General features: G+C 45.9%; 1 protein-coding gene across 2 annotated transcripts in view; it reads left to right on the top strand.

Annotated features, from left to right (window-relative positions):
- Nucleotides 1-1,218: 1,218 nt before the first annotated feature.
- The window catches only part of LOC121435451 (solute carrier family 5 member 4-like), a 39,469-nt gene continuing 29,396 nt past the window's right edge, over nt 1,219-11,291 (top strand). Inside the window, exons 1-4 of one of the 2 annotated variants that reach the window (XM_041634782.1) lie at nt 1,219-1,327; nt 5,431-5,502; nt 8,850-8,954; nt 10,119-10,178. In XM_041634782.1, the coding sequence (XP_041490716.1) occupies nt 5,434-5,502; nt 8,850-8,954; nt 10,119-10,178 (234 nt within the window). In that variant the 5' untranslated portion in view covers nt 1,219-1,327; nt 5,431-5,433. Of the gene's footprint in view, nt 1,328-5,226; nt 5,319-5,430; nt 5,503-8,849; nt 8,955-10,118; nt 10,179-11,291 lie in introns of those variants that run through there. The other variant, XM_041634783.1, reaches the window with a different exon arrangement.

The following is an 11,291-nucleotide window of genomic DNA, read 5'->3' as shown; positions in this document are numbered from 1 at the left end:
TAAAAAGATGTTGCTCTCTCTAGATTCTTAGAATTGCCACAGTCATGAACTATAACAAACAAAGTTTTCTGTACTAGGCTTACAACATGACAGGCCTTGTCAACATTCGCGGAAGTAGAGGAGCTTGTAGAGCCTTATCCATGACTGCGGAACTGTTGGCCATTGATAGGTCTGGGTGCCCTGTTGGGTATGTATTCTGAGCCCACTGTGCCCCAGGGGATAGCTCCAAATCCATGATCAAATCAGACAACCCTGGTTAAACTCAGTGTCACGAAACAGACATGAAGAGAACAGTTGATTGTGGTAAAAGTTTCTTGCCTTTTCTACCAGATGGGTCAAGGTTCAGCCCCTCCCCCACCCACCAACTTATTGTTTATGTAGCAGCAACCTCTGCTGGCTGCTTCTGGCATTGCAGCCCGTGAGCCCTGATGCTCTTCCATCACTTTGTGTACCAAGGGGTGACTTACGTCTAAGCCACAGGGTGTGTGCTCTGAGGGTGCCGAGGAGTGAGGAAAAGAGACGATCGAGATCTCTATGAAGAATCAGCCTGAGGTTTTCAGATCCCACCTAGCAGAAACCCTGCGGACGGAAAGAGGCCAAGGAGGTAAGGGCTGTGTCAGAGTTCTCAGTTACACCGGTGGCAGACCCTGGGTCATTGAAGCCCCTCAGCCTGAGCAGTCTAACAGTGGTCGAGCAAAGGCTACCAGGCTCCAGGGGATTACAGCTGATCGCTCATTTCAGACGTCAGGACAAGCGTTAGCCAAGCTCTCTGCAGCATGAACCTCCCGCCACCCGTGCTTCTAAGTCTCTGCTCGTCTCCACCTCCACAGTTACTGTGTGTGGTCACCTATAAAGACTGTGCCCCTACGCTCCCTGAATTTGTGACGATTCCAGAGTAGCTATGGCAAACCAGCCTTTTTGGAATAAGGAGAGTAAAGAAGTTGATTTCATCTCCAGTGCTGCCCTGTTACACCAAATGTGTAACCGAAAGACTTGGCAGGGACCGTGAACTTTTACTGACGCTGGGACGGTCACTCTTTCTTCACCAGGGTTTCTGGGGAGCTTACTCTGAGGATTTAAGCAGGGCAAGGACTGAAGCCACAAACTGCTTCTTCATTTTTTTTATTGCCTGCTTGCTCTTACCATTTTCTCTGTTTTTCAGCCGCCTTTTCATCTTTCTCGTGATTTCTGAAGATCCCCTCTCTTTGCCTGTTCAGAATAGAGCCTACACTTTAGTAACCGGCCGCTTCTCACACATGCTATCACATGGAGACAGTGTCCCGTCAATCAACTGGCTTCGGAAATCTTTCAGGATCTTTACTGATAGGTAAGGGCATATTCCAGTCCCAGTGTTCTTTATTTTCTGTCTGTTTCCAGTGTCGTTTCATTCCTCTTCCCTCTATTGCGCCTTCTCACGGTTTGTTGACTCTGGGTTGGTAACTTCTCAGTTGGTTCCTTTTCTCTCTCTGTTTGGTGAACCTGCTCAACTATTGGGTCTTTAAAGATTTATGCCATTTTACCTTTCTAAAATACAATATATTTTGATCATGTCTTCCACCTCTCCCAACTCCTCCCTGATCCTTCCCACAAACTTCATGTTCTTCCTCCCATCTCTCTCAAAATAAAAATTCAGGCATGTTTTATACTTTTGTGTTTTTATGATGGTATTTATTATCCTTTTACTTCTAAATGCCACGTTTCTTTGTCTTTTTAAGCATTTCTCTTAAGTCTAGGCTGTCAGTGGTTAAGTTCTTCAGTTTTTGTTTATTTGGAAAGCATTTCTCACTCATAAAGAAGACCTTTACTGTAGAGTACTCCCCCACCCCCCACTCCCACCGCCAACCCCCCACCCTCACCCCATACCCTCACTCCCCACCCCCACCCCCACCCCCTACCAGTTTGGGACCTGGAATGTGTCTTCATGTAATTTTCCAACATCTTAGGGTTTCCAAGCCAATCCGGGCTTCATCTTCACAGTTTCACACAATGGCCTCTCTAGGCCTCCGTGCAGGGACACCCCTGACACAAACCTGGCCTCAGCAGCTTTCCTACTTAGTTGAGGAGGGAGACTCCATAACCCCTTTCTTCTATCCTGACTCTAAAGCCAGAACCATGTGACCGAAGCTGCCAAGTTCTGCTGCTTGCTGGGGCTGGAACATGGCCTCCTTCCTCAATTGTATCTTTACCAACTTTCTCATTCTGATGGTTCCTTTTACTGCCTAAACTTGGCTGTCCTGGAACTTGCTCTGTAGTTCAGTCTGGCTTGGAACTCGGAGATCAGTTTGCCTCTGTCTACTGAGTGCTGGAATTAAAGACCCATACCACCACTTCTGTACCTAAAGTGTTCTTTAATTTCTTTTCGCAAGTTGGAAACTTAGCTGGGTGGAGTATTGTCCTGAGGACACTATTCCTTCCACTCCATCTAACACCAGGCTTTTCTTTAATCTGTTTATCCCCCATGAGCACAGGATTTCATTCTAGTCTACTGCCTGGTTCCTCTTTTCACCTCAATGGTACATTTTCTCTTTTTTCTTGCTCAGCTTGCTCCATTTCTTTATAGATCTGCACAAGAGTGAACTCTAAAAACCACACGGCAGAGTCTATACTAGGCTGCTTTGAGATTTCCTCTGCCAACACAGCTAATCTAACACTCTTCAGTTTAGCCTAAGGCAAACTTTTCTGAAAAGGGCAGAAAACAGTCACATTCTTGGCCAAAATATCACAAGAAATGTCTCTAGGCCACACGCTATCATTCTTTGTAGCGCACCGTGCCCGTCTGCGCTCTATGTTCTGCCATACAATCGTGAACCGGGCAAGGGGCTGGAGACTGAAACACACAAAGACACTCAGACAGAGAGACGGGTCATCCTTGAAACCAGAATGCCCCCCTTTATTGTGTTCAGGGGCAGCTTACACAGGGATCCTTAACTGATAGCCACGCCTGAGCCAAATGCACCAGAAACCACTCCTCTGCCATCAGGAACTCCTGAGGGTCTCGTGCTCAGAGCAGCTGCAAGCATTACAAGTTGTTTACAAGAAATTCAGGATCTGGGGGGTTCACAGCTCTCAACAACTCTCCTCTGAAATCATTTGAGATAGGTCCCCACAGTTCAAGTCATCCACAGTACATCTGTCTTCCATGTTCCTACTAGTATGCTCCATTTAGCCCTACTTAAAGTATTCAACTGTTTTTTTTAATCCCCCACATTCCTCCAAAGAGAAGCATGATCAGACCTATCACAACAAAACCCCGGCCTCTGGTGCCAGCTTCTGTCTTAGCTTTAGTTTTATTGCTATGAGGAGACATTATGACCACAGCAACTCTTACACAGGAAAACATTTAATTGGGTGCAGGCTTGCAGCTTCAGAAGTTCAGTCCATTATCATATGATGGGAAGCATGGTGGCATGGAGGCAGACATGGTGCTGAAGAAGGAGCTGAGAGTTCTGGATCTTGATCTGCAGGCAACAGGTCTTCCTGTGATTGTGAACACTGAGCCTGGGCTTGAGCTCTGAGACCTCAAAACCCACCTCCTAGTGACACACTTTCTCTAACATACCTACTCCAACAAGGCCACACCTCCTAATGTTGCTGCTCCCTATGAGCCTATGAGGGTCATTTTTTATTCAAACTACCACAGTAAGCCTTTCCAGAAACCTTGAAAGAAGAAAAACACAGCTACCGTGTGGCCTAGTATCTGCCAAAATGCATATGTGAGACCTTGCTACATGGCTCAAGTAGCCCCCTCTTCCTCCACATCCAGGCCATCTACAGAATCATACCTTGAAATTTTAAAATAGCCAATAAAATTATAAGTTATCAGGTGTGGGAGATGAAGTAGCAGAAATCACATTTTAAAAGCCTTATTATACTGTACTTGTCATTTGGTTCTTTTGATCCGGGACTCTGCTCAGTGTGGTAGCATAAATAAAAGCTCTTTCCTAAAGAAGCCCTGGAGTCCCATCCCTTTGACCAGAATCCCACAACACCATAGTCTTGAACTGTGACATCAACTTCATTCAAATTATAAGCCCCAGAGAAATACAAGGCTTTGGAAACCTTTAAATAAATAAAGAATTAACCTTATTTATTTTGTTTTGTTTTGTTTGAGACAAGGTTTCGCTGTAGCTTTGGTGCCTGTCCTGGAACTAGCTCTTGTAGACCAGGCTGGCCTCGAACTCACAGAGATCTGCCTGCCTCTGCCTCCGAGTGCTGGGATTAAAGGTGTGCACCACCACCGCCAGGGAAATTAACCTTATTTTCAAGAGATGATGTTTTTCACCATAGAGAATATTTGTGTTTTAAAAAGAAACTATTCTCAGTCCTGTTCTGCTCTGTCTTTCTTTACATCTTCCCTCTTTGGCTCCCTGCCTTGCTCTTTCCCGGGTCTGCAGCTGAACCTGTCCAGTCTTGAAGGTGTTGTCTTTTTCATCAGTGAGCACTCTGCTCATCGCTTCGGATATGTAACCCATTTCTCCCTTTTATCACTTACTCTTACACACTGCCAAAGACATTGACTGCGGAAGGGCCAAGGTCCCCAAACAGGGGCACACAGGAGAGGTTTAAGGTCCATGAGTTCAAGATCAGCTCTGATAGCTTGCTCCATTTGTCTGAGGATTGATCATTAATCCAGCGCCTACATAAACATAGAAGTCTTCCCTGGGAAGGGAACAGAAGCACCTGAAGCCATGGAGAGTACATTAAGTCCTGCGACTCAGACTGAGGAGCCTCCTGCGATGTCACAGCGCATTCAGAATGCAGCTGACATCTCCGTCATTGTCATCTACTTCATAGTCGTGCTAGCTGTGGGGCTGTGGGTATGTGGGAACCATGCAGGCTTCTGGGTGGGCACCTGGCTTCTGGGTGGGCACAGTGTCCTGGAAATGGAAGACGTGTGTCGTGATAAACGGAGGCGACAATAGATTGTTACGGATGTCGTTGTTGGATCTGAATCATTTTCTGGCATGTGGTAGTGCCGGGTGGGCTCATTTTTAAGGCAACCCAATTATTTGAATAGAGGGAGGACTGAGAACAACAGATTTACTCTGATTGTATCTCCAGCACCCGAAGAAAGGGGGAAAACATACTGTCTCACCTTCTTTATTTCCCTGTATTGTCTGAATTTCTGACTTGGTGAGGAGGCCGCTGGAACCACTGTGTTCTCTTCATTCATTTTCAGTACTGAAGTCTATGGTGCAGATATTCACCCAACACAGCACAGCCCCTCAGCCTGTGTTCACAGCTGACAGTCAGTGGCTGCTCTGCCGGGAGGATGCTTTCTTAAAATCCTCCTGGCCCGTGAATTCCATTGAGACTTGGTCCGTGCAACAAAGCTGACAATTCACCCCTGCTAGCACCCTGTCCAGTGTAAATGGAGCTCAGCGCTGTGCCTGCTGCGGTTTATCCTCTCTTTTCTTCCCTCCTACTCAGGCCATGATGAAAAGCAACAGAGGCACTGTTGGAGGCTTCTTCCTGGCTGGCCGAGATGTGGCTTGGTGGCCGGTAAGTGGGCCGGAGGTTTCTGGAGATAAATTCATTCATTCACTCTCTGTGTTTCCATTGGGAATATTAATAGTTAAAGATGTGCTGTGGCACCTTTCTGAAATCCTTGACATCATAGTTGTGGCCTATAATAGAGAAACTGGAGTGCCATCACCTGAGAGGCTCAGCCTTGCCTCTAGGAGGCCCCGTTGAGCTCTTCTCGTGTTCTTTCCTCAGGAGTATTACCAAGAACCTTCTGCCTTGGCTTCTTACTAGCTCCACACCCTCTTCTTTTGTTCCCAGTCCTGTGCTAATTCTGTCCTGTGTCTGGATTCGTCCACTCTGCTTCTCTTTCAATGTCCAGATAAGTCCCTGATCATTCCTGACCTGCCACATTTTTCTGGTGAGCCCTATGTTGTATGCCGTCTCTGATAGTATGCTGTGCCCCTATGATGGTGTTTATGGCCATCCCTTTTGACTCTTGCCTTTTGGACATTTTCCTTCCTGCTTTTTAATGTGTAACTATTTTGGCTAGATTTCCATCGCAAGAGGCTGCATCTTCCTCTCTGACCCTAGAAAGTGTTAGAGCTGGATTCTGTATGTAGCAGGTCCCCAGGATTGGGACTCTATCAAAATCTGTTTACTTGTTTCCATAGGATGAGAGGAGACGGGGATTGAGAAATGACCTGGCTTGCTGCAAGTATAAAACAGACTTTCATTTTTGACAGGCTGTTAGACACTGCCTTCCCCAAACGTGTCAGCATTAGCAGCGTATCTCCATTTCATCCAGGCAGCTGAATAGAAAGAGGAATGTGGAGACGGCTGAAAGGGTGGGAATAGGCACAGCACTTTGAGGTCTCAAACACCAATTTTGCAGACTAAAGTTTGGTATTCATCCATGGCCTCTCACAAGACCGCTCTTAGCATTTGCAGCTTACGACCTGTAGGACAACACCACAGAAAGGAAGGCAACTGACAAGAGCGTCCCAGGCTAGGAGGCTGGGGGAGGGGTTCCCTCATTCTGGAGTATGAGGTCCTTAAGACTGGTTTAAGTCATAAAACTCTTATGAGGGCCTGGCAGTGGGCCAAAGAGGCTTATTTAAAAGTATATTGGCAGAAACATCAAAGCACCTCTGAGGCAGCGCCCAATAAACTGTGATCATGTCAGGGTTCACGGGCTGTGTAATCTCCAATAACCCAATCCTGCCACCACAGCACAGAAGGTGCCATAGTCAATGTGATAAGCCAGTGAGCTTGGTTGTCTTCCAACAGATCCGTTTATGGCAAAGAAACCTTTACTTTCCCTCCCCCCACCCAATACTATCACTCTTGAGGGTTTAAAACAATTTAGCCGCTCAAAATCCTTAAATCACATTCCTCAATCTGTTGTGTTGATGAGGGCTTACGCTTGTTCTGTGCCGTGCAAGAATGCCTCCTCCCCAAGAGGCAGGCGACAGGGGAAAACTTGGAAGCTCTACAGTCAAACAATACCATAATTCAGTGAACCTAACAGCTGTCTACAGAACATTCCACCCAAACAGCAGTTTTGGCTTTCACCAAAACTGATCACAAATAAGGAGCCAAAGCCAGTCTTATCACAAACACTTAGGCAATTCAAGAGATTTGTAAGAATCCCATATACTGGGAAATGTAGAAGGAGACTGCTAGTTAGTCCTGGCTGCTTAGCCCCTAAATAATCACATGGAAACTGTATTAATTAAATCACTGATTGGCCCATTAGCTCTAGCTTCTTATTAGCTAACTCTTACATATTAATTTAACCCATTTCTATTAATCTGTATATTGCCACATGACTGTGGCTTACCAGTTAAGTTCCCAGTGTCTGTCTCCAGCAGCTCCATGGCTTCTCTCTGACTCTGCCCTCCTTTCTCCCAGCATTCAGTTTAGTTTTCCCCACCTAAGTAAGTTCTGCCCTGCTATAGGTCCAAAGCAGGTTCTTTATTCATTAATGGTAATCACAGCATACAGAGGGAAATCCCACGTCAGGGAAATCTAGAAGAAAAGATGAATTCTAGATAGACACAACCTACCAAAGCTAAAACAAGATGAAGTAAATTATTTAAACTGGTGTGAAAAGAAATTCAGATCCTATGAGAATTAACAATCAATGGACCAATGAAGTCTTTAGGACTGGTCAAGGAGAAAAAGTGCCTTAGAGATTGGGTGGTAGAATTTCTTCTTTCTCATCCTCTTCTTTTTCTTTTTTCTTTTTTTGAGACAGTGTCTCTCTAGTAAAACCCTGGCTGTCCTGGAACTCACTCTGTAGACCAAGCTGGCCTTGAGCTCAGAGATCCACCTGTCTCTGCCTTCTGAATGTTGGGATTAAAGGCGTGCACCACCACTGCCTGGCTCTTCTTTTTTAAAAGAGGTATTTTGCTTCATGCTTTTCTTAATTTGAGATAGGGTCTCTGAAACTAATTTCTAAGCTGATCTCAGATTCAGTGCTCCTGCCCTGCCCCCCCCCCCCCCCCCCCCGTCAAGTACTGACCCAGAGGCATGCACTGCTGTACCTGGCAGAGTCACCTGCTCTTTGTTTTATTTTTATTTTATTTTATTTTTTTTTGTGAAGTAGGGTCTTCTGTACAGTGGAGGCTAGCTTTGAACTTGCGATCCTCTTACTTCAGCCTCCCACCTACTTAGTTTTCATGCATATACCACCAGACCCAACACGCAAGGTGATAGTTTTACCCCGTGTATGTGTGTGGTGTTCGGCATGTGTGTGGGTGTATGTGTGTATGAAGTTCTGCATTTGTACGGGTATATCCTCATGTAGGGGCCTACAGTTGACATTGGGTTTCTTTCTGGACCACTCTCTACTTTGTTGGTTTAGACAAGATCTCTCCCCGAACCTGTTCTAACTAAACCCAGTTTGACCCAGAAAGTCTCAGTTTCTACCCCTGAGTTCTGAGACTAAGGTGGCAGACACAACTTCCTGGATTTGCTGGGTTCTGGGATCTTAAGTAGGGTCCTTAACCTTTCACCAAATGTGCTTTATCCGTGGAGTCATCTCTCCCGTCCCTGCAAGGCAACGTTTACAGGAAATAATTGGAGGGTATTTTCCATTGAAATTCAATGATGTATCCTATGTAAACATCTGGTTTTCTTCTGCCTCATATATGTGTCTTCTGTTCAGTAGAACAGAAAGACTCCCCACAAATCACCCATGTGTACACACACACACACACACACACACACACACACACACACACACTTTTAGATCATGAACTGCAGTTGGTTTGGGAATCCTGTTCTAAGAAGTGATTGAAACACAACATCCTCTGTCTGTGGTCAATAGCTCTACTTTGGCTCTTTTAGCTTCAGCCACACTCTGTTCTCTTGCATTGCAGATGGGCGCCTCTCTCTTTGCCAGCAACATCGGCAGCAACCATTTTGTGGGCCTGGCTGGAACGGGAGCAGCTTCAGGGATCGCTACTGCAGCAGTGGAGTGGAACGTAAGGAGCATCCAAGGCTCTTCTATGACCTAGCACCCACTTTCACTTCCCCATCGATCAAATGCACTCCTCATTTTCTTTCCCCTTCCTGGACCCTGTATTTCTAGGAACCTATTATATAAAATACAAAAGCAATGGTTTCTGCCTCATGAGGAACTTCCAGATGAACTCGGGAGTGTAGAAAACACTGGGAGAGAATCTGCACAGCATACTGAGGGGTGGCTTTGGGAGGACGTGCCACATAGATGAGGGCTGTCCCTCAGGGCACGTGCTGCAGGAGCTTGAGCTTATCTCCCCCCCCCAAAGTTGTGTAGTGTGTGCATACTGGTGAGGGGATGACACCAGTATAGAAGAAAATCCGATTATGGACAAAGTTTAGACAGCTCATCCCTGAACGGACTTAGGAGTATCTGAGAATCATCATAAATACCTTTGTTCTTCCCTTGTTATATATGTGTTCTAATTTTACATGAGTAGCATGAGGGCCTCTAGTCTACACCCATCTTCCAGATACGCCCTTTGGCCAGAGTGTGATTCTGATAGTGCTGTGGACTTTGTCTCCGTAGTCACGTTCAGATGGCCTCTTCGGTGTGGCTCATGGACTGCAGATAACTCAGCTGGTCTCAGTTAACCTGTGACACTGTATGTAGATGGAGATTGTGCTTTAGTTTCCCTGCTGCCCAGACCCGAATAATCACACAAAACTATATTAATTACAACACCATGTATTAATCACTGTGTCTCTGCTACTGTTTTGTCTTGGAAAGTATGATTGGAACCAAGAAGCTTCAGATAGTTCCAGATTTCCTTTATCCTTTTGATTGCTTTAACCATTCAAGAATATCATGCTCACTGCCTGCCATTCAAGGACAATACTTTGTGATAAAGATTTTATGCTTTTCTAGTGGCCCAACTATCCCCCACTCTGCCATGTCATCTGGTCATCTCTTACCTCATGTCTTGGGTCAAGGCCTATGTCTCAAAAGGTGTTGGCCTCTGAGTCATGAACACAGAGTAAGGAAGGAAGAGATAGCTGTCCAAGGATCTTAATGGTTTCAGTGGAACAAGATATAAAAAACGTCCTTTTCTGGTTTTCTACCCAATGGTCTAGGTCTCACAAGCAATGCCTCTTTAACTTGACACTCTCTCCTCGCTTTCTTACAGGCCCTGCTTATGGTGCTAGTTCTCGGGTGGGTGTTTGTCCCCATCTACATCAAGGCTGGGGTGAGTATCACACATCCTCAAACGAGCCTGCCAGAAGTTATGTCCAGTATGCTTTGCTTCACTGACATCTCAGGAGTGAAACTTAATACCCAGCCTTCTCCTGGTCTGCTGCTAAAAGTAAACAAGTGACACAAATCCTATCCCCTTCCTGGAAGGGCTCAGTGTAGGATGTGGCTCAGACTGGTGAGGAATCTGTACGGCCCTGCGTAGTGACCACTGTGGCCATCTTTCCCTGGTGCAGGAACTTGAGTCAGGAACGGAGGGAGGCTCATCAGAAGGAATCAGAAATGACCTGGCATTATCCTGAGGGGCATCACCTTTATAGGCAGGAAAAGTCAGACCCCAGAGTGCTAGGGAAAACTATACAAACACTAAACATCATGAAAGATCTTGCATTATTTGAAAGTCAGTTAAAAAATAGAGAGTATATGCAGGAAATGTGGTAGGGGACAGAGGTGTCTGTGTGTGTTCAATTGTGAAAGACAGGCATCCTCTCACCCATGTTCAGGAAGTATGGTAGGAAACAGAGTTGTGATGGAGGAAGGTCATTGGCTAATAAAGGCACTGCCCTGGCCCATTTTATTGGTTAGAGGATAGGTGGGAGGAGAAAACAGGACAGAACACTGGGAGGAAGAGGAAGTGAGGTCAGAGACTCCACAGCTCTCTCGGGGGCAGATGCCTGAGAGAGAGACGCCATGCCCTGCTCCCGGGATGAAGCTCCGACCCAGGATGGACATAGGCTAGAATCTCCCCGGTAAGCGCACCTTGGGGTGCTACACACAGATGATTAGGAATGGGCTAAATTAATATGTGAGAATTAGCCTAGAAGAGAATGGGCCAAGCAGTGATTAAAAGAATACAGTTTGTGTGTTGTTATTTCGGGGCATAAGCTAGCCGGGCAGGCAGCTGGGGGTGCTGAGAACGCAGCCCCGCCGCCCTTATTACTACATTTGGCGCCCAGACGTGTGAACAACTAAACCCACTTAAAAAACCTGAGAAGGCTTAAAAATAAGGGAAAGAGAGATTTTTGCTGTTTGTTGGTGGCGTGCTGTAGAGAGATTTCCTGATTCAGCAACAGTAGCAGAAAAAAGGCTGTGTCATTTTAAAGTGCGA

The sequence above is a fragment of the Microtus oregoni genome, unplaced genomic scaffold (genome assembly GCF_018167655.1).
Source record: "Microtus oregoni isolate MIOR12 unplaced genomic scaffold, Mior012 000046F_ref0000063, whole genome shotgun sequence".
Taxonomy (NCBI): Eukaryota; Metazoa; Chordata; class Mammalia; order Rodentia; family Cricetidae; genus Microtus; species Microtus oregoni.
Note: the sequence above shows the minus strand (reverse complement) of the source record. Positions and strands in the feature narration are given on the sequence as shown.